General features: G+C 39.7%; 1 protein-coding gene across 1 annotated transcript in view; it reads right to left on the bottom strand.

The window, feature by feature from the left end:
- ANK3 (ankyrin 3) overlaps nt 1-26,715 on the bottom strand; it is a 302,810-nt gene that overhangs the window by 60,850 nt on the left and 215,245 nt on the right. Inside the window, exons 25-27 of the mRNA XM_054728942.1 lie at nt 22,656-22,758; nt 7,492-7,598; nt 1,850-2,074 (exon numbers count right to left, since the gene is read on the bottom strand). Coding sequence (XP_054584917.1) covers nt 1,850-2,074; nt 7,492-7,598; nt 22,656-22,758 — 435 coding nt within the window. The remainder of the gene's footprint in view (nt 1-1,849; nt 2,075-7,491; nt 7,599-22,655; nt 22,759-26,715) is intronic.

The raw sequence follows: 26,715 nt of genomic DNA, 5'->3' as shown, positions 1-26,715 counted from the left end.
CCTACAGAGGTTGTATGTAACCTCACCTCTTCACCTGTGTATTTATGTATGTGTGGTAACAGCAGGTAAAGGTTTACATAGGTTAGAACATAAAAAGGGACAGTAGTTGTAACGATCAAATAACATAATAAAAACATCACTATTTGCACTCACTTAAAATGGGATGACTAATATGATTATTATACTTTTGGCAAAATAAGTATGGTTAATTCAAATTAAAGATTTAAAAATATTTATGCCTTTATTTTTTTTGACAGGTAGAGGCAAAATCAACTATCCCTAGTAGTGTTAATAATTCTAAGTTATTTACCATAGTTTTTATTTTTAACCACAGCTGATGATTAAATATTAATTTTTTTCAGAACTATATACAATCTTTGCAGGTTAATGTATCAGATACTGTCTCTGTAAATATTAGGGAATGTGACTGTGTGTATGACACTCAACATCACTGGAGAGAAGATATGACAAGGATCTCTGACCAGGTGAAAGCCAAGCGTAACTTTTCATGACAGGTTTCTTCATGCAGACTGCCAAGGCACATACACCGAACAGACGAGCAAACAAATGACACATACCAACACATCAGCTAAACAAAATAAAACAAAACATGTGATAACTACAGTAGGATATTCTATCTGCTGCCTATTTGGTTTTCTTTCCATATCTCGTATTCCCAACATTTTTCGAAATCAGTTTACTTATTGATCACTTTTCCTTCGCAAAGCCCATGATAATTACTCAAACTTAAAAAAAAATGTAACTCCACACACATACAAATATATATATACATATACATACACATATACATCACCCACTACTAGCAAGTGTTGATTTAAAGCCTGTAAATACCTTCTCCTACACTGGACTGAAATTAGACTGTCCACCTATCTGAAAAGCTATCATATTTAGTCAAAACATTTCAAATTAAAGAAAGGCTTGCAAAAGCACAAAGAATTATGAAAGCAGAATGCTCGCAGTGAATTCCACATGCTTGAAAAGCACAAGATAGGTCGCGTTGCTACATTAAGTTCAAGCCACTATGATTTTTTTTTCCTTTCAGTGACACACATCAACTGAAAGCATTAACAATTGAAAAATAAAAATGAACTTAAGATAAGAATAAGACTATGGGTGTGACGGAAAAAAACTGAAAATGGAAGAAGAATTGTAGACATTCTGTATCTTGTCTATGAAGAGCCTACCCAATAAATTTTGTTCCTTGAGGCCCAAGCTGCAGGATTCGGCTAACCAAGCTCTCACCCTCATTTACAGGGGGAGGATGGGTGGGAAGATGCAGTTTACTGAATAAGATCCATGCAGCAGGAAGAGAAACGAGAAGGGGAAACCGTGAACAAACTGGCCGCCACGACAGAGCCTGCCTGATTTGCACCCAAGTGCCACCTCAGATCATGAAATCAACTTAGTGTTTCTTTTTTGTCAAATATCGTATCACAATGGATTGTTTCCCCTAGCGGTGATCTTCATAAATGAACATGTACCCGAAGTAGCCATTGATTCAACGTGGTGATAACATTCCAGCATCCATTTTTCCCCCCCTAAGAAGGGTGCCTTGACCCTGAGGGTGGCGTTGGCGTTCCGTGCACTCACTGAGCAGAGACCATGCTTCTCGGTTAGTAAAAGCTTTGACCAGCAAACTGAGTTAGGGGAGGGTCAGCCCATGAGCTCACAGAATTACACAGCTTTGTGACCTCTGACACTACACAAAAGGTTCCCTCAATCCCCATCCAACCAAGCCGTTTTAATAGCTAACCTCTCAGGTTAAGGGTAAAGAAAAATCAAAGATGTGGTTATGAGGGCCAAGATGAAAATTGACACAATAACTTACCCTAAAAATTGGGCCCCTGCAGGACCCATTTCTACCAGCCTACTGGCTAATCCCTCTCCTTCCACCATGGGGGGTGGGGTGGCCAGTTTATGTCTCTTTACCAAACGGCAGGTGATTCGGGTGGGGGCCGTGCACTTGCGTGGCGGGATGATGATTCTCATCCCGTGGTGCCGGCTTCCTCTCATGGAGCCGCCTCTCGCATCCACCATGAAGCTCACCAGAAACCTGCAGGGAGAAGATCAGGGGCCAAATTAAGACAGAAATAAACCATCTTCCAGAGTAGGTTTTGAAATGAAACGTTGAAGTTTAAAGTGACAGACAATGCAGCTATCATTTCCTCTCTTTAAAAATAAATCGAAAGTAAATACGGTGGAGTCACATCAAACATGCATTTAACTTGTGAACTGGGCAAAAAGTGAGACATGACAACTTAGTTTTGGTGGAACACGGTCCCCGGGGAGAAGCCAACCACTTTGACAATGGCTCAAAGGGAAGGAACAGTGACGGTTCCAAAACGGGAATAGAAACCCGCTAAAGGACTGTCATGCATTTGAAAACAAAAAAAAAAAAACCACTGTATGTGGTCTCTTATGGGTGTTTTAAGCTATACTCAAGCATCATTGTAACTGCAAATAGTTTTAGCCATTTGCTGACTATGGAATCTCTAGCTCTGAAAGGTAAGATGAAACTCCACAGTATGTCTCAACATGTACAATTCATAAAAATGAATGTATATTTACTCAGACCAACACTCTAATTTTTACTATCACAAAGCAGAATAATAAAAGCAGAAGATGACTAGTTTCGCTAAGGCAATTTTGATGGAGAGGGATTTTATTTTATTTAATATAAATCTGGCTTTAAAATAACCTACATTTGAGTATTTGTACAGCAATACAAATATCATAACTTAGGCCTCTGAGAAAATATCTCTAAACTACATAATTCTGTCATTGACCTCTACATTAAAGCTCATGAGAAAAATAAGAAAATGTAAAGACATGAACTGTGTCACATCAGGGAAACAGCACATTGCAATGTGTGATTCCTGCCGCGTGCTCAGGGAAAGGAGTCCCCCCCAAGCTCTCCCACCACGGCCACAGTGCTGAACTTGACACCCGGAGGGGTGCAAGGCAGACAGGTGAACAGAAACACGGATCTGCGCGCTCTCATGTTCACATGTGAAAATGTGCTTGGTACTGGAACAGCATTAAATGTGGGTGATGAGAAAATTGTTTGAATACCTACAGTATTTTAGGGAAAAAGTTATCCCATCCATCAAAATCCTCTATCATTTATTCATCTAAAAACAGTTCTAATATCCTGCAAATGGATTTTAGGACCCTGGCTGGAGGGCCTAGCGGGGGACCCTTTCCTAAAGAGTTCACCTCTTGACCAGCAACCTCTTCAGTAAAGCGAACTGACTTGCTGTCTCCATGGAGAGAGACACATGGAGGTCATTTTTTAGCCAATCCGATTTCCAGAACTGTTTCTGGTCATCAGTGGGGTGGAATCAACTTCACGCCCTTTTGCTCATTTTGGATTTAGCCATTTTCCTCTGGGTTAATTTATGTTTTTCATAACATTATACCTACTTTGAGAGACTGGGGCCACTGTGACCTTTGAGGGGAAAAAATGGACCTCCTCAAAAACAAAAACAAAAACAAAAAAAACACACAAAAAACAATCCTTCCTAGTCAAAGATATGTGTTCACTTATACAAGTGTCCACACAAACTGTCTCCAGTGCTAGATGATGCAAAGCTCACGAACCTACGCTGGGATCCTACATTTTCTTACACCTATAAATGTTTGACAACCACTTTTAGTCAGTAACAAAGATAATGTGGCAATGAAGTCGCAGACAAAATCTGACCTCTCCCAGCAGTTAACGGTGAAAACCAACTTGTGATTGAGAATCATAGTAAGAGAATGGATGAAAAAAATGATTCAATAGGAACTCTGGGTTTGAAAATACAGTTGTATCAGTACAATAAACACTGGGGTGTTTACCCTGGGAGGGCAATGTATGCCCTGGCAACAAGCAGCTGAGTCTCCGTGATACAGAGAGACAGTCATTCAGATCAGGTCTGCCTTGCTCACGGCTCCACCTGCAGAGCTGAGCCCAGTTCCTACACACAAGGCACGTTTACTGAATGAACTGACGAAGAAAACTATTTTGTTAAGCGTGCTAAGAAACTGCCTAGGCCAGACTTGGTTACTAATATATATATAAATATATATAAACAAAATAGCATTTGTAGCTAAGTGGTCTGCAGGTAGTGTAAGAAGGTAATCCGTGTCAATATAAAAATATCCCAGTAACAAAGAATAGCAGAACCAAATGGGAAAAAAAGGAACATGGCTTAGGAGATTTTAATGACAAATTGGAAGAGCCTCATTGTGTTCTGATAGCACCCAGTGCAGAGCTGGAGCTCATGGCCAACTGTATATTGGTCTAAGCCAAGGTTTTCAACTTCATGGAGCCAACAGACTGGGGAAAGGTGGGAGTACATGTTAGTCAGGATATGGGTTCTGTTATTCAATAACCTTATGAACTAGAGTGATTTGTTTTCCAAACTCATTCCTTACAAATTCTGTATAAAATAAAGTTCCATGCAATATAATGTACAGAAACGAATTAAAAGGTGATGTTCAATCATGTGTGTTGTATCTTTTTATTATTTAAATTAAAGCAGGAATTCGACAAATGATCCTAAAATTAACACATGAATATTTCTAGTTTTAGGAACAGCGAGATGACAAATGCCGATACACTACAGACATTGACACAATCTAACTGCGGGGGGTGGGTGAGGGGACTCACATAAATTAAAACTACAAAAAAGAATGGTTCACATAAAGGACAAGTTATCACCTTGAATCATACTGAGGAAGTGGAGAAGAATAGCTGCAAAATAATTTAGAAAGCAAATGGGAAAAATTAATGTAAGATAATTAGAAGCAAGCAACAGAAAATGTCAATGATAAGCAAAAGAAAAATAAAAACCATCAGACCATGAAACCAAAGCATTTGGCATTTGTGGGACCACAAATACTTGCCATAAACAAGCTACTCCACAGACCCAGCATTAATGAACTATTTCCAAGTATACGTATACCAAGTCTGTATTTTTCTTTTCAAATAAGCCCATAGTAGCTGTCATTATTTCCGCTTTCCTGCATATGACTATTGTCTTTAATAAATTCAAGGAACAGAGATAATTTGCATATTCAAATACTTCATTGTCTCCAAATTATGCAAAAGTTCATTTCTGATTTTATTATCCTATGCTTCTTCAGCCTCTCAGTTTGGTAAATTAATCGCTAGTACTTTTCTTTCCCACGTAGAGGGTACAAAGTTCTTTGTCACACGGTGACAATTCACCAAGTTCGATTCCAAAAACTCTTCAACATGTCTGCCCACCAAATGTATCCCAAGTATTTTATATTTTCCTTCTCAACTCTGCTTGTTTTTGCTTTTGCAATTTTAGACTCATATATATCTACTAGAAATTTTATAACTAGTGTTAGCTGTTTAATAATTACCATTACTATAATTGAAGGTTTTTCTAATTTAGTTAAATACAATGGTAATGACTCAAAGACCACCATGTAGTTTATAGTTTATAGAGCATTTTCATGTAAGTCATTGCTATTGGAATGACCCTTTTGTTTTTCAGGATTGTGGTGTTCCAAGCTATAAGCTCCGTAAGATTACTATAAATACTATAGAATAGTGTAAATAACCTGCAGCATTACTCTGAATCTCAGACTTTTTATCTGTAGAACAGGGATAATGAGTAAAACCTCTAAAAAGTGTCCTTTTAGCTCAAATAAATACTAAATAAGACAATACATGTAAAACATTTAGCACAATGCCAGGTACATGAAAAGCACAAAGTAAATGTTAGCTATTACAGTTTATTTTAATTAAAAGTAGCAGCAAACACTTCATGTAACACATAAGGCACTACAGTGTTAATGACTGCTAATTTACTTAATTCCAAAGGAATCAGCCCTTGTCCTGGATCACAACTATGTGTGGCCTATGTGCCGATTTCAGAGGTGAAAAATACCTTGAACTATTTTCACTATCTGATGCAATATTTCTATTCCATGTGTATCGAGAACACTTACCCTAGGTTTTGATGACCTATAGGTAAAGAATCCAATTATCTAAAGATACATTGATTATCAATTTAGCAGTCGAAGCAGTTCAGCTTTTAGCACTAGCCTCAAATTTTGCTGGCAGGGGTTGGGGGGGTGGGGAGGGGGACAGCAGTGAGGCCTGTTTGATGTGCTTCTCACCACAGTACTTCTCATGGACAACGGTGGCACTTTCAGTTTTTTAAAGAGTGGATTTCTCTATATTCTTTTAAAAACTCATTTCTCTTTTCTAATTGTAATTTAACACAATTATAACTTCATTTCAGGAATGCGGAAGGAGACCAAACTTGATCTAGAGGTTTCAAGTTTATATTTTCTTTTTAAAGGAAAATCACACAAAACCTATCATTTGTCAAATCAGAGGCCTATATCATATGAGAAAAATATAAGAACACCAGAGTTTACTGCTTATTTAAAAACTAAACTTTTGAGTGAAATCCACCTATCATTTGAAGCAAAGCACCAAAGCAAGTCAAACTGAGACAGCACAGGGGTGTGAGGCAGGGGACAGAAAATACCAGGTAGCCATGAAGGCAAGGTGAGACTAGATGGTCGTGTGGATTTTGTGATAAGCTGACCACAAAAATGTCACCACCCTCCACTCTGTACTCAAGAACGAAGAGGCAGCTGACTTGATCTCCCTGGTCTGCTTAAACATGCGTAGTGGATCAAGCTTTGACTCTAGAGGACCTTCCTAGGGTGGCAGTAATGAACAGTCTGCCACCTTGCCCCCACAGCTGCAGGTGGAACCGGAGTTACAGTCCAGGCGGCTGGAAAGGCAAGTCCCCCCAACCCTGAAATGAAAAATTCCCCAAGCCCGTCTTTTTCAAAAAGTCTGCCCACTTTGTCCCCAGCTTATAAAATCAGCCAAGCAGAGCCAGTCCCCAAGTCAGTTCAGAGGCCCTTCGATCCCTATGTGCTGCTTCCCTTGTGCTCAAGCATAAGCTTAATAAAATCTGTCTGAAAATTTCCCTGGGGTTTCTGCTTGATTTCTGTCTTGGGGAACCCAAGAACCCCAAGGTGGGTAACAAAACAAGGAGGTAAATTAATAGAAAGACTTCTACATATTTTTTTTTATTAGAAAGGAAAATCAGATCAGATATTTAGGCAAAAACTTCATTTGAATAAAGTAAAATTAAGAGATATGAATATACATATTTTATTTTTTTAATTGATAAGGAAAATTAAAAACCTAGAAATGTACCAGCATAGCCAGGAAAATTTTAGGCATCAAAACTTTAATAAATTTCCTTACTAACACTGTGCTTCTCTATTAATAAAAACAGATATACACATTTGCTTAAAAACATTCACTAATGATTTATAAGTATGCCACAGACACTACCTAATGAAGTCCTACAGAAGATCAATATTTCATACAAATGAAGTTTGTCAATATGAATTCATAGCTGCAAATATTAAATGCAATGCTAGCTTCACAGGATAAAGGAAAGTGCCTTTTAGGTTACTTACCCAGAATGAACAGGACTTGAGACAAGATTGACATTGTCCAAGGTGTCTGCAGCCCAGCTATAGTGTCTAAGAGAATCTGAATCAAATTCTCTTGTGAATGTTAGGTGCTGAAAAATGAAATGATAGATTGCATCAACAACCCACACAGACATTGGTTTTCTCTGCACTTACAAAATGTACTTGTATGTCTCTATCAGTCCAGGCAGTCTAACATTCAAAATAAACAATTTATATACACTCCACTACCCGTCTACACAGACATTTCAAGAATTAGAAAATAGAGGTTATTTCAATCCTTTAAGAAAGCATCTTGAGTAATTGGCATAGCAAGGGGAATCGAGGAATAATTCTAACCATAGCTTTAAGCACTTCAACACATCTTCAAGTTAATCCTACAACAGTTGTAAAATTCTTTCCCAAATTTCCAAAGAAAACAAAACATTCAGTCTTGACGACTTCTGTCTCCAAGTGGGGCAGAGTTAGCCTGCTGCGGCCGCCAAGTCAGATAAATATGGAAATCATGTCTGAGTGCAGCAGAGAACAGCTGAGGCATGAACTGGAGGAGCTGTACCTGGGAGAGGGGAAGGTCTCCAATAGTCACGCTGGCATTTCATCGCCATGTTTAAATTGGGGGCATTCTCAATTACCAGTGCAGACCGAATTGGGGCTTTTGTACCTGCAGGGGCTGTTGCTGGGGAATAGAAAAATCAAAGGAGTTTGGTGGATATTTGGGAGGCCTCCAGCATGCTCTCTGTTAGGACATTGGCGGAGTTCTGGGGCTGTGCAGAACAGGCTCACCAGAAAATCCGAAAGGCTCATGGAGCTTTTTGGCAATTTCATGAGAAATAGATTGAGAGTTTGGGACTTGGCAGGGGAGGAGACTTGATAATCACACCAGAATTTTAAGTAAAGACCCTAAAGGACCAGGGACCAACCAGAGGCAGTCTCCACTTAAGCAGAGCTGCAGACCAGCCTCATTTCAGCAGACTCCTGGTCGGATTAAATAACCAGCCACCGCTGCTTAAGTGGATTCACCAGGCAGAGGGAGGGTGAATCCTCTGTGGAGGCCTAGAGCAGCATCGGGCGTGCCGTGTCTGCATCTGTTTCACACATCATGTCCAGCACGCAATACAAAACTGCCAGGCATGGCCAAGAGCACATGAACAAAAACAGGAAGGAAAAAAAAAAAAAAAAAAAAACAGCAAAAAACAACCCACACCCAGATACTATAGACTCAGGGTCATCCTACACTTTGAAGTAAGCTAATAAGAACTTTAAGTAACTGTGATTAGTATGTTTAAGAAAATAGGGAGAGAAAAAAAAAAAAGAAAAGAAAAAGAGGATAATTTAACAGAGTATGGAATGTAAGAAAGAATCAAATGGGCATTTGTCCAGTTCTAAATACAATGTTAGTTCCTGACTAGACACAACAGAAAATGGGGTTAGTGAATTGGAAGCATAAATGGAAAACTATACAAAATGAAGGATAGATGTTTTTTTTAAAAAGAATGGAAAGTACAGAAAACAGCATGAGACATGTGCAACACAGTGAAAAATTTTAACATAAGTGTGATTTAGAAGAGGAGAATAAAGCAAAAGTTATATTTGAATAGAGAATGGCTAAGATTATTTTAAATCTGAAATAAGGTATTATCCCACAGACCAAAAATAAGATCAATCTCAATTTTTGTCCTGTTCAAGAGTTGCTTCCTACTGATGCCCCATTAAATGACAGAACTCAAAGACAGTAACAAATATGATAGCATTAAAGTTGGAAAGAATGCCTGGAAATTAGAGGAAGACTGGAATAAAAAAAAATAGGACAGAACATGTAAGAAAGCAGAGAATCAGTTCAGGAATTTCATATCTTCTGTCCCTCTCCAAAAACAGACAAAGTTCTAAAAAGAGAAAAATAGTAAAATAAAGAAGTCAAGGAAATAATTCAAGAAAATTTCCCAGAGCTGACGACAGGTTCCCAGAGTAAAAGGATCCACAGAATGACCAGAACTAGAGAGAAATATAAACCCCACTTCCGAACTCGAAAAAAAACCAGAATGATTCTCCAAATTTTAGAAAGGAAAATGGTCACAGGTGACAAACTTCCACCAGATTTTAAGAGAAAAAATGGAAGTTAAAGGCAAGGCAATGGAGCAATTCCTTAAATGTTCTGAGAGGAAATGATTTTCAACCCAAAATTCTATAACCAGCCAAACAAACAAAAAGTATGAAAATTAAGAATAGAATTATTTTAAGATATATGAAACCTCATACAAAGATACATATCTGATGCACTCTGTAAAGGAATCTACTGAAAGATGTACTCCACCAAAACAAAGGCCTAAACCAAGTAAGACATAGGGTCTAATACAAAACAGGGAGTTTTCATGGTGCCGATGGAAGAGGAATCAGGAGGGCTCCATTGCAGGGGCCTCCAAGGAACGGGACAACTAAGAAAGCTCGGGGAGATGAATTAGGAAGATGAAATTTATAGATCACCTAACAAGTGTGAATATATTGAGAGGAGACTTTTCACAACTGGGGAGGAATGTGTGGGTTGGACTAGTGATTTGTATAGAGAGCAACAACTAAATGAGAAAACTTAGGGAAAGCAAATACTGTACCAAAAAGAAAATGCAATCATAACATACTTCGTATCTGTAAATAACATTACGTAGGCATAATAATAGAAGCATTAAACATATATGGGTATAACCAAAATAAAATACAACTGTTTAGGGGAGTTGGGGGGATGGGAAGTATGCACAGCGGGATAGAAGAGTTGTTTAAAAAATTAGAGCTTCATCTTCCATTTTGGTGAGTCAAGAAAATTCCTGAAATGAGGAAAAGCCAACAAGAAGCAACATACATATTATTTAGAGACATGAAAGTGTATAATAAAAGTCTCAAAAGATATGCTAAGAATTTGTCTCTGAAGAGAAGGTATTTTTTTTTCCTAATGAGTATGTCTTATAAAACAGCATGACTTTTTACTGGCTTATATAAACTTTGATAATAATAAAGCTTAAAATTTTTAAAATTACTCTGAATTACTAAGATATTTTTTTAAAAAAAAGCCCTGAAATCAAATTGGGGAAAAAATAATTTGTAGAGCACTTATTTGCAAGCCACTATTCTATCTAGATCCTAGAAAAATACAAAAAATGAATGAGGGACAGTTTTCTCAGCATTCAATGAGAGAAGACACATTCAGTGGACGAATGTGCAATGAATGGTGTTAACAGGAGCCCACAGATCCAAGGTCCTAACCCCAAAGGAGCAATGCATCACTTCAGAAAGTCCCCACATTCTATAAAAGCTTGGGTAAACCAAAGCTTAGGTGTTAATTTTAGTCTGGCCTTATTTACTAACTTTTGGAGACCCCGACTAACCTAGCTTCAGAGCAGGGCAAAGTATTCAATAGAAAGTGGGTGGCGCTGCTAATTTTACTTTTCAGCAAACTGCAACTTCTGCATGTGAGGCCCTGAGGTTACTTTTCACAAAGGACTCCCCCCCCCTTTTTTTAATTTCTAATAAATAAATAATATCACTCTTCTTTGGTAATTACAGTAAATTATTTACCTTTGGCAGGCTTAGAAACATGCACTGGTGCCATTAATTATTGAAACAATGAACATATCACACAAAAAGGTATCAGCACCATCATGCAATATTTATCGAAGCCGGACTAGGCCAGCACACTGGGATTCCACGCCACTTCGAGTTATTCCCAACTCCTTCCCCCTCCCAACTCTTCGCCACTCACTGAAACTCCCTCTTAACGCAGATGAACAAATGTATAATGAACAAATATACTTGTTTAAGACAATCAGCTCTATGTCCCAATGTTTGTCCCAGTTATTTTTCTCATAGAGGTCTTCTTAGGTTTATGGGAAGACCTGACAATTTTAATAACCTCAATACAGACACACAAAATGCTCTTCCTACAGCGCATCCACCTAAATAAAAGATATAGCAATTCAACGAAGCCTATGGTCTTTACAGAAAGAGAATGAACTGGTAGCTTCATTTCCAAGCCACCCTTCTCTGAATACTTATTTCTACAGATTAGCGTTTACTTAAAGCTGAAATGTGAAATTTGGGCTGTTTACTAACTTTCACAAACATTATGAATTTCAAAATGTTGTGCATGGCACCACGGTACCAACAAAGAGCTTTCCCCTCCTTGGTTACTGATCAAATAGACATTTAGAATGATAAATAGGACGCCACATGTGATGATGGTTAAAAGAGATGAAACAGAGTTGGCTCTTGAGTTGCCCATAGCAAGTAGGGGAGTTCCCAGGGTTTCGTGGAAAACACTGGCTTTGAAGTTTAGTCACAGACTTGGATCTGAAAATTGCCTTTGCCACTTGTTAATAGAGAACACTTCTTTCCCACTCCCAAGCTTTCCATTTTGGAATGGCAACTCCATTGTGTAACTTAGGCCTCTCCCTATCCCTTTATATTCCTTTTGACCCTTAAACTGTGGAGTGGTTTATCTGAGTGGTACATTTGGGAAAGGTAGCTGGGAAGGCTCTGCTCAGATCCAATTTTCACCCTCTTGGGCTGAGCTTGGTCACAGAGCACAGACATCCTCCTCTGCTCCCTGAATCCACCTCTGTGACGGCTGGTGAGGCTGGCCTCTGGGCAGGGGGTCTGCCATTCACAGGCTCAGTTAGCAGACCCACTTGGCTCAGACACTAAGCCAGCCCTCAACCTGGCCTTCATCAGGAATAAATAAAATATTTTGCCTCTGACCTTTCCTTATCTTTATTTAAATCCCCTTTGGAAATGCCCAGCATTACCAGCATGTTTCATGAACCTTAGCAAGTTTCTTAACTTTTCTCAGTCTCAGTTTTCTCATTTCCACATTGAGGTTTGGTTGATATGAAGATTAAATTAAAACACACATCAAAAGTCTGGCACCAAATGTTGGCCTGAAATTATAGTGTCTCTTTAAATGTGTAGTATTTTCTACTTTTCAAAGGACTTTCATGTATAGTAGCTCATTTGTTAAAATCTGGTAATTGGTGGGGAAAGTACAGCAGAAGCAAAGATATTCCAGTGTCAGCACTGACCATTTACAGTTGTATGCACCAAATCAACAGAGCCTGTTCAGTAAGAAGAATGCATCTTATAAATGCCTTGGTCTTATTTACTGACTCAAAAATGTTTACATTCCCATGTTAACGGCAGTATCACTAGGCCTTTCCATTCATTTGTTCTTTGAGTCCTCAGAACGCGGAAGCTTTGGGAGGCAATATGATACCCATTTTACAGATGAGGAAAGAAACTCAAGTTCAGAGAGAAACTTGGAACATTTAACAAAACAAGGTCAAAACCCACCACTGGGTGGCTTTAATAGAACACTACATTAAGGAAAAATTCACATTGACTTAGTAAGACCTTATACTTCCATGTCAAAAATGATACAAATAAGCACATCATTTTCAACATTGCAAGTGATATCAAGGATACTATTAAAATAAAAATGCATATCCTACCTAATAATAGACAAATATGCAAATTGACCGTACCTTTGCTATGCCCGCGATTGGCCAGGAGGCGCAGGAGGGCGGGATTCGGGGTGGCCGGGGTGGCTGACTGGGCCAGCGGCAAGCTGAGCTCGAGTCACCAGCAGCAGCTCGAGCTCAGCGTCTGCGCCATGGCTGTGCTGCGGCACAGAAGGGGCCACTGGGGCAGCAAGCTCACGTCCCACTGCGGACCATCAAAAGCAGGGGAGCTGGGTGCCTGTCCGCTCAGGCACCAGGCCTTTCAGAAGCCTTCGCCGCGCCGGAGGCTTCTGAAAGGCCTGGTGCACCAGCGGACAGATACCCAGCTCCCCTGCGATCGAAAGCAAAAGCGTGGGAGCTGGGTGCCTGTCCGCTCAGGCACCAGGCACCCAGCTCCCCCGTGATCGAAAGCGAAAGTGTGTAGGGGACCCTACACGTGCATGATTCAATCATGCACTGGGTCTCTAGTTATTTAGTAGAGTCCAAAGCCTGACTAATGATTATATCACTGTCTCCATGAGCTTAATACCTTCCCAAAATAGTTTCTCACTAGCCCTATTCATCAGAGGAAAGAGGAGAGCAAGTACACACTGGCCTTACAAACGAGGACACACCCGAATGCCCAGGTCCGGAAATAAATGTCCAGGCATGGAAGAAGAGAGGCAGGAGACAAAGTATTTGCAAGGAAAAGAAAGAGAAATCTACTTAGCTACCATACTGGATGATTCTCCAGGCTGCTGTCAACCCCCCACGCTGAATGACATCAGTTCTTGTCTGTGAACCTTGCTGGCCCGGAAACCAGCAGGTTAACTGGAGGCCTTGACAGGACCGGGCAGGGGAGCCCACGTGGGTATCAGTTCTCCTAGATCAGGGGTGGGGAACGTCTGCCCCGAGGGCCGTTTAAGGCAAGAAATCATTTGCTCCAGCCCTGCCAAGGCGTTAGGGGTGAGTTAATTAAATGTTTGACCAAATATAGCAGGCTAATTTTTAAGTTGATAATTGTGTACGGCTCATGAATGATGTTATAAATATCCAAATAGCCCTTGGCAGAAAAAAGGTTCCCACCCTTGCCTGGGACATAGAAGAGATGACTTGGGCTGTGTCACTTCATAGCCCAGTGAATGGCAAGTCATAAAAACCTCACTGAACCTCCATTTCTGCATTAGGGTAATGGGTACATAATATTAACTGCCCAAATTCACTGAGACGACGGAATGACCCAAGTAATTCTAAAGCAATTTGGAAATTCCAAATTGCTATGCAAACAAAAGCACAGATAATAATCATGCTAATACTCCCGGGTTTGTTTGTTATAATGGAAGATAATTTCTTAAATTTAATAACATTGCAGCCATCTTTGTAGCTTTTTAGGATAGCATACGTCTTATCGGACTACAGAGATGTTAATCCCTATTGGATTAACAAGCAAAGGGTTATTTTGGCTGTGACAAATATTTGTCTAAACCCCAACTCTTCCTGAGGCGAATTAGCTTTACCCAGGTCTGCCACACGTCCTCCTTAGAGTGGCCCTGCAGCTTAGAGGTCAGCAGAATGGGTTCAAGTAGCCATCAGACAAATTCTCTTCTCAGCTCTACCATCTCGTGCCACCTAATGTGACACTGGGTGAGTGACATGCTCCTCCCGGCCCCAGTCTCTTGGACCGTGAGGCGGCAATGATAAGGTGGCGAGAAGCATGAAATAAGAAGATTAATTTGACAAAATGTTGTGACAGGTACTGCACTAAGTCCTGTAGTTATGGTGATCGAGAGCGGTTATTGAGCGAAAGAAATGGCAAGCTGGTACCAAAACAGAGAGTAGGTCTGTTTGGGCATTCAGCGCGACTATTTGGAAAAATTCTTTTAAGAATGAATGCCATCCTTTAAAAAACCATATCATTCATAGTCACAGAGAACAGAATGGTGGTTACCAGAGGCTTGTGGGGTGGGGGGGGAAGGGAAGATATTGATCAAAGGATATAAAGTTTCAGTTATAAGATGAATAAATTCTGGAAACCCAATGTACTGCATGGTAACTGTAGCTAATGATAATGTATTATATACTTGAAATTTGCTAAGATAGTAGAGCTGAAGTGTTCTTATCACACAAAATAAATGATAACTATTGAAGGCGATGTATATATATTAATTAGTTTGATTGTGGAAATCATTTCACAATGTATACATATGTCAAAGCATCATGTTTTACATCTTAAAATAAGGATTCCATAAGAGAAAACCTGATTCAAGCAGCAAAATAAAGTAAAACTTACAGGCTTACTAAAGCAGTTTTTTTTTTTTTTAAAGTATTTCTTTTCTTCAAGTCAACTATTATTACCTCTTAAGACCTATTTGAGGCTACTAAACCAGAATGAGGCTGGGTTCTTTGGGACTTCCAAATCTGATTGATTTCCAGATAACTTAGCTACCAACTTCAACAAAGTAAGGTGAATCAAGGTCAGGGTGGAAGCTGAGAGTATTAAAACATCCCGCTCAAGAGGTCTAAAGGAACTGTACTACCTTAAGTCACAACATTGACAAAAAAAAATCTGTAATCTTGCTGACCAATCTGCCAGAAGTGTTGACCGGATCACCTGAGTAATGCTGGCAAAGCACTTGGAAGAGAAAAAGCAACATATTAAGTGTCAGCAGTCAAAAGTGCTTATCTTCTAGGGGACTATCTCTAGCAGATCTTTATTCCCAGGCTGGCTACCTTTTACCACCATGCACATTTTTTAGAGCCCCTTAGAAGCCAGCTTAAATGAGAGAAACTTCCAGGAAGTAAATCTGCTGATGTGGGGGAAGGGCGTGTGTATGGGGTTTAGGAGTGTGTGGAAGGGGCTTGAGAGGTAGAGAAGGAAACCTATTATCATAACCTTCTTGGGTTAGGCGTCGTTCTCCTCTTCTACGACTGAGATAACTGAAAATTGTCTTAAAAAAATAAATGTGCAATTTCTCCTGAAGAACCCTCCAATTTGCACATGACTTACTAACATATTAAGTAGTACATCACACAATCTATGACTAAATATACATGAGATCATCCTTACTTCACCTCAAAAAAGGCCCCGTTTAACCCAAAGGAGCTAGAATCCTAGGCTCTGAGGTAAATGAGAAGCGTTACGATGTGACAATTGCCTCCAGGTAGGGGAAGACTCTAATAAGGCTTTAATATGATAATATAATATTAACCACAGAGTCCTCTCCACAGTTACCATTCAAATAGCCAATGCAACTGTTAACACCACCTTAGTTAAACCTTCAAAACTGGTCACCTTTTGAGTCCCTGCCACTTGTCCTCTTAGGCATAAAACACCTGGGTAAATCTGGTCTGAGAGAGAAAGTCTGCAAAATGAAAGCAATCTAATTAGTGGGACAGGGTTGCACAGTTGTGCCATTTCTCTCTTCTCATTAACATACTGGCCCTCTATCAGCAGAACGGAAAGGAAATGGAAGGTGCTCATTCCTTAGTGATCAGCTGGCAAAGAATGCCTTGCTAAGAGTTTTTTGTTTGTTTTCCCCCCGCTTAGGAACACCCAAGTTTATAGCTTATCTCCTAAATCACAGCTCATTTTCTTTTAATTTTGTTAAACTTAGATTTATTTCCAGAGAGAAAGCATAAAATAATAGAATCTCAAGGCTAGATGGCACTTTAAGGTGTTAGAAGACTGTGCACATGGCCCTTGATATGTGGTTGCTCATGCCAGGTTTGATGACCACCAACAGCAAGCGAGGACAGAAACCCAAATTAAACTGGCTTAAGACACCCTCTCCCTAGGGGCGGGAGCGGGGAGATGGAGATTAATTTACCTGTTTATACAGTGGGAAAGTCTGGATGGTACTAACTACAGGCGTGGCTGAGGCCAGCCATGGCTCAAAAGATGGTAGGGATTCTTGGTCTGCTGGCTACACCCCCGGCAGCATTGGGTTTACATCAGTGTGATAGCTTAGCAATCCCCAAAAGGCTAGACAAAGTCTCAGATTTAAGTCTCATTGGACTGGCTAAGAGTTGACATTTCTTCCTAACGTCGTTATTGTAATCTAGGAAAAGGAATGCCCTGAAGGGCCAGGTTTGGGGTTCATCCTTGGAGGAGAGGGAGGGATTTCAACCCCTTCTCAACTACATGACTGAGAGATGAGTGGGGGCAGAAGTTTTGGCATCAGACCCTGTGATGCCCACGTAAAGAGAGTGGAATTGGTGCATGCAGGCAAAAGCAACCCATGTCTGTAAGTGATTTCTGCTCTCCTCCCATCTTGGAATAGCCACCAGAAATCATAGTGAAGTGAATGTTTCTGCTGGCAATATACATCCCTTGGTCTTACAACTACTTCTAGGGTCATTCAAAGGAAGTATAATTAGTTAGCCTTCAAAGTATTTTTTTTTTTTTTAGACCACTATCATGCGTTCTACCTCATTTTCAGGTAAAGGTTGAGTATTTCCATTCCTTTAATGATGTCTCATATGCCATAATTTTAAGCAGAATAATTTTCTCCATAATTTTCATGACTGGTTGCTGAATGTAAGTTGCCGGTTTCTTTTAAAGCATATTAAATAAGAACTTATTATTGGAATTAGAAATAAGCATAATAAAGAACACATGTCTAAACATAATCTTTCATGCAAAAAATGGATTAAGGAGATGGTACCACACCCATATATATATTTTTACAAGCATGTGTAGTTATTTTTTTTTATTAATCCTTACCCTAGGATAGGTTCTTTTTATTAATTTCGTTAGAGAAGGAAGAGAGAGAAAAAAAATTGATATGAAAAATCAATTGGTTGCCTTCTATACGCTTACTGACTGGGGTTCAAACCCACAACCTAGGTATGTGTCCTGACCGGGAACTGAGCCCCCAACACTTTTGGTGTACGGAACAATGCTCCAACCAACTGAGCCACCTGGCCATGGTGGTACCACACCCATATTGAGAATACTAACAAGTATGAGATCCTGGAGGGCGGAGAGTCAAGTCTGGGCTCTCGCTGGCTTCCTCCTCTCTCACTCACACTAAGCAATGCAGATGTGCAGTGTAATTGTGGATTAGTATTAAAAGGAGGCAACCTGGGGCCAGATGGCCAGTGGCTCTCTGCCATTTACCAGCTGTGTGCCCTGGGGTAAGTCACATAAGCTGCCTGTGCACTTCAGTTTCTTCATCTTTTCAATGGAGCCAAGAAATGATCTCATAGGAGTTTTGGGAAGGGTATATGAGTTAATGCTGGTAAAACTTAGAATAGTGCCTGGCATGTAGTAGGAGCTCAACATTACCCGTTTTCACCACCATCACATAAGTATCGCCATCATATCTCCTGACGCTTATGGCCTCTAATGTGCTCCACTGATGTGATGAGGCCTGGCTGACCTCGATCACAGACAGCAGCACAGCCGCACCAGATAGTGCTTCCCATAATTATGTCAGGAGATAGGACAGAACCATCTATTCTATTCATCTTAGACAACTGGGCTTCAGCTTCGAGTCATCTCTTTTCCTTATTACCACCTGTTTGGGAAGGAATGCTTCCAAGAATGCTTGCTCTAAGACTACCTGACATGCACAACTCTGAGCTAATAAAACACATACATTAGATGTCGACTGGCCAATATACAAGAAGATCTCCCAGGCAGAGTGCTCTAAATCTGTGATTCCTACCTACAGATGTATTCCAGGGTAACCCCTGGGGTGTTAGAAACACACACATGCCCAGGAATCCCGTCAGGGAGATTCTGATTCTGTCGGCATCTTTTTTTCCAGGCAGCCACAGTTGATTCCAATGTGTGCTCTCACCAGGACTCGGTGCGTTTCAGTTCTGGGTGCATTGAAAAATGCGAGGCCCAGGCCCCACCCAGATCCACTGAATCTGAACTGAGCTATCGTTTTTTAAAAAGTTCTTTGGGTATCCAGTCAGCATGGCCCAGTGGTTAAGCACTGACCTATGAACCAGGTGTCCATGGTTCAATTCCCGGTCAGGACACATGCCCGGTTTGTGGGCTCGATTCCCAGTGTGGGGTATGCAGGGGGCAGCTGATCAATGATTCTCTCTCATGATTGATGTTTCTATCTCTCTCTCCCTCTTCCTTCCTCTCTGTAATCAATCAATAAATATATTTAAAAATAAATAAATAAATAAATAAATAAATAAAAGTTTATTGGGTGATTCTCACCAGTGGTCAATCTTCTGACAAATGCAAGATGTGGTTTATTTGCATATAATTTTCAGAAACATATCTAAAGGTGGCTCTTGATTAAAAGGTGAAAGAATCGGGAGTTCATGGATAACCCCATATCACAGTAAAAAAAAAAAAGAGTCCACTCTTGACTGGGGTGGAGGGAGGACTGAGTGGTTCACAGACTAATCCCGGTGAAGGCCCAGCAAGGAAGGAGGATGGCTTGCTTCGCCCAACTCTCTTCCCCAGTGCTGGCCTCCACACCTGCCCTCCTAGCACACAGGTGGCGGGCCTGTGGGAATTACCCTGGGTCTCAACTGTCCTGTAACTGTGGTTAATGTGCAAACTGCTTAATCAGCAGCAGCAGGAAAATAAACTAGGCGTTATGTGGGTGAGGTCTACACGTGCTGAAAAAAGTGTGCGGAGGGTTAATTTTTATCATTTTCCGCCTTACCTTGTCAAAGCAACTCTGGGCAATGACAGGGCAGTTTTAAACCTGCCAGTAAGTCATGTAACATTGCTTTAGGAATTCTAAGGATCGAAGACCTCTGGCATGCTTTCAGACAAAATCAATACTGTGGAGAAACTCTGCTTTGAAGTTTATAAATCTAGAGTCAGAGGCATGATAGATATAAACTAATACTTCTTGTACTTAAATTTTAATGTAAGGCGTGTAAATGAGCTGCTAAGGTAAATGCTTCTCACTAGTCGTGCACAGTGTAACTGAACTCCTCCCTCTGGAAACTTCTCTTTTGAAGAATTAGCCTTTTCTCTCTCTTCTATAATGAATGAGACACTTGGGACTAAATAGGTTAATACACCTCTTTCAGAATTTGTTTTCCCCTTTCTTCCAGGTTTTCTATTTTGAAGGTGTTCATACAAATAAGAAAGTTGAAAAAACAGTATAAGGAATACTCATATACACTCCACTAGGTTAAACAATTAACATTTTGCCGCATTTGCTTTCTCTCTCTCTCTCTCTCTTCACACACATACACTTTTTCTGCTGAACTACTTGAAAATAAATAGCTGACTTAATAATTACTTCATTCCTGAAAACTTCAGCAATGCATACCCCTGCATGGAATAGAGATAGTCCCCTGTAGAGCTGCAATACTGTTACAGCTGCTAAAAAATTAACTATTTCCTAACAGTATAGCCAGTAAAATTTCAAATGTCCCCAACTGTCACTACAATGTTTTTATGCCTTCCACACTTTTTTTCTTCTTCAAATCTCTGGGGAATTTATCATGAAAGTGTGGCCAGGAGTAAGGTTATATGTTCATGAAACATGCTCTTTCCACATAAGCATGCTCGCCAGACCATGGGATTCTCTGTGGTCATTAAAGAAAGCAACTTCCTGCTTCTGCAGTTATCAGCTTCAGATTTCTTCGTAAAGGTTTCAAGATGTCCTAAGCCTTCCATTCCCCTGCCTGTTCTACAGGAGTGTTGTGACATCCACAGAAATCGAAACAGCAACAAAATGAGCAAAAGGACATCAGTTTTATCTCAAAACTTCTCTTTACCCTTTATTTTTCACAAATCCTTCATTCTGAGAAAATGCTGCCCTTTCATTCCACTTAAGTAGGTCTAGGTAAAAGCTAACAGGGAATGGTGTGAGGACCCTCAGAAGTCCATCTGTAACCTTGCAGTATTGCAAATATTTATAGTATTTTACTTTATGGTTGCTGTGCTGAACATGGGAGGTAATGTAACTATGGTGGTAATAGTGGTGCAAGTGATGGTGGTGGCAGAGGTGGTGGTGGAAGTGATGTTGGCAGTGATGGATGGTGGTGGTAGTGGCAATATGGTGAGGTCATGCTGATCGTGATCCCAATTTGAAGCCCTTGCCACAAAGCAAATACACATTCAGAAACATAAAACATAATTAGTTTAATCATGGATTTTGCTATTCCAGTATAGAACTAGACGTTTTATACAAGATAAAAATGTCACTGATACACAACAAATATACTTTCACCTGCAATTTTATATGTTTTGTGTGGTTTCTTTAGGATATGGAGAATATCAGGCATTTTTACACTTTTAATTATTACCCCATGAACATCTCATTTCAATTGGGAACATCAAGAGATCAGGATGATCTGACTAGAATAATGACCACAGCCAACCAAGCAAAGAGTTCTTCAGAACTTCTCAACCAACACCAGGACAACACCTAACACCCAAATCCTTTGCTTCATTATTTGAGACAAGTGATTTTTTAGTGTTAACACCCACGTAAACCATGACAAACCTGTAATCATTCCACAAAGGGGGTTTTTGTCTAAACAAAACTGAATAGCCACTGTATTCACCTTGGAAGGCCTGGAAGCTAAGAATGTTCTAGAGAGTGTAAAATAATAAAATGTTTATTGTAGATCCTTGTGAAGCACAACGCACATCTGTGTGTCTGGAAATCAGCATCTCCAGACAAGTGGGAGTCCTGAAGTTCTGACTCTCAGCTTATCATCTTATTCATCTGCTCAAATTTACCTTCATTGTGCAGTGAGTAAGTCCAGCATCATTTCACCAATCATCTACATTGTTCAGTATTATAAGCCACCTTCAAAATTAACTTTATGGTTCAAACTGTTTCATCCATCATCAACTCAGGAATGCAAATTTACAGTCAGGTATTGTGTGTTTCTAGTATAATGAACCATCCTGAGCCCATATGCAGCAGAACTACATTGCTGGGACTTCTTGTATTAAACCAATATCTATTCAACCACAACTATTGAAACACCCAAACACCAAGTGAACCTAGCGGAGATTCTGGTAGAAAGCAAAATGCTATCACATCTTGAGAAGGCCCATTACACACCTTTGAAACTAAGGAATCAAAAACATGAACCAATCTAATCTTTACTTGCTAAAAACAATTGTAGCGAATCCCAACATGATACAAATTTTGTTTGGGAAGCCTGGGCAGCATTGCTCAGTGATTAGAGCATTGGCCAATGCACCCGAGAGTCTCTGGTTGGATTTCCGGTCAAGGGCACATATCTGGGCTGCAGGTTTGATCCCCAGCTCTGGTCAAGGTGCGTACGGGAGGTAACCAATCAATGTGTCTCTCTCACATCGATATTTTTCTTTCTCTCCCTTTCTCCCTCCCTTCAACTCTAAAAAAAAAAAAAAAATCAATGGAAAAAATCTCCTTGGGTGAAGATTAACAAAAAGTTTGTTTAGGAAAATCAAACATTCATGTGGATAATGTACATAACTTTACCCACCAATTATTATTATTAACTCTTTTTAAAAATCATACTGGGGATTGAGCCTGCAACCCAGATCGATGCTCAACCACAGAGCAACACTGGCCGGGCTGATAATTTTTTTTTTCTTTAAGTGGCAATACAGAGAGATTTACAAATGCAAAATGAAACATGCAGAAATATAGTTCTTGTCATGGGACAAAGAGTTTGATTCAAACATACAAATGGAAGTTTAACAATCAAAGAGTATTTTTTACAAAGAATGCCTACCTGCTCTTTGGATGGTACCAGGAGTTCTTCGATCATCATGCTGTCCCGGGCATAGGAGCTTCTGTTCAAGGTGTAAGACCTATCCGAACTGAAGGAGCGGAGGCTGTTGTATTTACAGTTAACCATTCAAGAGTGGTAGATGATGATGAGATGAATAAAAAAAAAATTAATGCATGCAACTTTAAAAACAGGCAAGATGGCTAAAAATATCAACAAAAGTTGTTCTTGAAAACACATGGTCAAAAATAAAATCCCTTATATTTGAGGAAATCTCTTAAGCTTGGACAATCTCATGATCAGGTTTTGTTTAAAATTTGGTCAATTGGTGTTAAATCTGTGAGAAGATGAAATGCATGAAAACTTTGGATGCTGCATTGTGACAGTCAAACCAACATGACAATTGAGAAGAACCAGATCATTCCAGATAATTTGATAACCTGAGAGATTTTTCTATGGTAAGACCTTATGTTAGTCTCCTCTCTTTCTGGTCCATATCTATTTAGCTTGCATTATTCAATGAAATTGTGTCTGCTGTGAATGGTTCTGTTTGTGTGTCTTGGGAGCTAGATATAGGGTTAAATTATCGAAAGGTTTATGGTTGCTACTCAGGGAAAGCATCAAGAAGGAAGTAAGCAGTGTTATGAATCCATCTTACATGATCATCTTCGCCATCTTTCTGGCCTTGAAAATTTCAATTCCAGGTGAGCTCACTTTTTTATTTCCTTTTCTTACTTGCTCCTTCTACCTTCTCCTTTCCACCCGCCTTCAAATCCTCTACACAGCCCCTGAACTTCCCAGAGTGCAAGCTTCCTTACACCCTCAAATGCCACCCTCCACACTGACCTCTACACTAAAAACTTGACAAGGGGTTCGGGGATGGGCGAAATGGTTGAAGGTGGTCAAAAGGTACAAAATTCCAGTTATAAAATAAGTAAGTCCTGGGGGTGTAAGGTGCAGCATGGCGGTTATCGTTAATGATGCTGTATTATATAGTTGAAAGTCGCTAAGAGAGCAGATCTTAAAAGTTCTCATCACAACAAAGAAAAATGGTAACTATGTGTGGTGACGGATGTTAACTAGAATTATTGTGATAATCATTTTGCAATATATATACCTATGGAATCATTATATTGTACATCTGAAGCTAATATAATGTTATTTGTCGATTATATCTCCATCTTTAAAAAAGCAATAGAGAAGGGGCCCTGGTAACCCTGCACGTGTCCACATGGGACACGCAGGTGGTCTGAACCTTGGCAGAACACCTGTGTTGCTACAGGAACACAGAGGATGGAGGTGGGGAGCTGCTTCAGGCATCTCCCACATGCCTCCCTCTCTCACCTGCCACGGTGGGCTGTGACCAGGCCGCTCTTCATTGCCTCCTGAGGCTTCCTGCCCACCCTCCTTGGCAGAGAGTGGCAGAACACGAAACATGTAGCTGCAGTCTAGAACTGGCTCCTCAGCTAGTGTGGCAGACAAGGACCATGGCAGGTGGCACCTGTGGCTGCCTATGTAATTAATAAACTGCCTGAATGTAAATGTGGCTGCTGGATCTTTACCAGTAGATTCAGTCAGACTCTGGCCTTGGCCTTGTGTGTACTAGACCGAGAAAAGAGCAAGGGAGAGGTGAATAGGGAATGACTCCTTGCTTTGCACAAAACGATTTCTCTCCCCCTCTGCACTTACTGTACTAAAGATTACCCTAAAGTGAGTATTTTCATATCGATACACAGAGGCCCCTGAATTACTCGAAGTGTCTACATAAATGAGGAGGTACATTCTTCTAGGGTCAGAGCCTTCGCTTTCACCAGAATCTTAGAGGGATCTAGAACTCCAGAATGACTATTATTCTACAGTCATTACTTAGTGTCTTCAGCAAATATTTGCTAAGTGGCTATTAGGAGCTAGTCAAAATATTAAGAACAGGATATAGAAGGGAAAAAAAAGTAAGCATTATCCCTGCATAGAGGAGCTTACCTAGTAAACTATGTGACCTTGAACACTTGGGCCTTCTGTACCCCCATAATTCATAACTCTTTCTCCCACCCTCCCATTTCAGTTGCAAACATTTCCTTCTGTTATTCCTGTTTTAGCCCCCTTACATTCTCTCAAGTACATTATATAAACTTCCTAAAAGCAGGAACTCTCTTTCTACTCTCTAACTCAACTGTCCAACAGAACTTTTCCCGATGAAAGATGTGTTCTAAACCCGCACTGTCCAACACTGTCCACTGGCCACGTGCGGCCGCCGAGCACCTGGAGTGTGGCTGGTGACTGAAGAACTGAATTTTAGATCTTATTTCATTTTAACTAGTTGTCATCTAACTAGCTGTGCCACTAGGAGCTACACTATCAGGCAGTGCAACTTCTAAGTACTCACAGCAAGGCTCTATTTTGCCGCAGGGGTGTGATTTGAGAAACTCACTTGCCCCCTCAGACACTCATTTCTTTAAGTTATGGTCCCTCCAGTGTATGTTAATATTGGTGATACCTGAGAACAGTTTTACTGTAGATATGGTCAAAGACTTAACATTTTAAAGAAATAATTACATATTTATTTTAATTTCAGCTTTTAGTTATATCTAAGATGGGTTGATACCTTTTAAGCATCCTCTTTCTTTTAACTTAGAGGCGTGCCAACTACAGGACAGAGCCCCGAGCTGGGAGCTACCAACAGAAAGGCCTAACGATGTCTCCGCTTTATTGTCTGAAGTTCTTACTCTGAACTGTTCCAGACCAACTTACATTAGGCAGATGGAGCCAATTAAATCCATCAAGCTTCACTGGGAATCCTTAATATACCGAAATAATTTCAGCTACTAAAATTAGACATTATTTGCATGGGGATCTGGAAAGCATTAAATCGTTTTTTAACTAAGGTCAACTATATTATTTGTAGCCATCAGTATACCCTATGTGTTAAATACAGGAAGTGTTAGAAAACCACATGCCTGAGGATTCTTAAATTATACCAGTGTGCTTAGCACAACTCAAATAAAACACAACCAGCAGACAAACAGCTCTTCAAGATGTTTTCTTTAAGTCCAGGGACATTTCTCCAGTTACTTCATGCACTATACAAACCTTGTGAAGCGAAAGAAATTCCTTAAATATTCAATGTTGCATGAGTAACATTTCTTATCAAACATGTAGCTATTTGCTAATTTCCTCAGAATCACAACACTGATTTGCTAAAGCTGAGCAGAACAGAAAAGCGCATGGCAGAACAACACAGCACAGCACAGCACAGCACAATGCTGAGGAAAACAAAAATGAGAAAATGAGCCAGGGAAGGGCAGGGGACACTGGAAAGTGCCATTTCTTACCTGATCTTGGGACTATTTTAAAGTATTTTTACAAAAACACAGGAGAAGAAGGAAGCAAAAAAAAAAAAAAAATCAGACAGGGGAAAAAAGAAAAAAAATGTTATGGTTGAATGAGTTACACACTTAATGTATTTCTTTTTAAATGTTACACTCAGAATATTATACTTGGCAATACTCTAAGAATACCTTAAAACATAATGGCTTTATGATTTATTTTTATATTTGCCTCTGAGCATAACATGAGTTGCCAATGTAAAAGAAAAAAATGAGTTACATATAACAGCAACAAATAATAATGGTACAATAAAAACCAGAAGAGTGGAAGCCTCATAACCGTCTTGGGGAAAAAAAAAATGAGACAATATTCTGGTTTCATCACTCATTGGACGTCAGCTGCTACAATTTTCTATATGCAAATGAGTAATTAACAAAATGTTAACTTTAATATACTATCTCAGGAAGAGAATCAGCGGGTTGTTGGATTACAAAGCCTATTATATCTCTAAATAGAATTTTTGATTGAGATCCTTTAAGATTCTACACATTTTAGTTATAATTTGTTATTATCTGTGGTTAGATGAAATATTAAAGGTTATTTCCCCTCCTTGTTAATGACAGCTGTTACAAGAAGACTTTAAGGCCTTTAGATATAGATCTATATACATATATATAGATATATATAGATATATTTATAAAGCAAAAATTCTACTAAGTTACATGAGATTCCAAATTCT

This window comes from Eptesicus fuscus, chromosome 17, assembly GCF_027574615.1.
Source record: "Eptesicus fuscus isolate TK198812 chromosome 17, DD_ASM_mEF_20220401, whole genome shotgun sequence".
NCBI lineage: Eukaryota > Metazoa > Chordata > Mammalia > Chiroptera > Vespertilionidae > Eptesicus > Eptesicus fuscus.
This window is presented reverse-complemented; position numbering and strand designations above follow the sequence as displayed.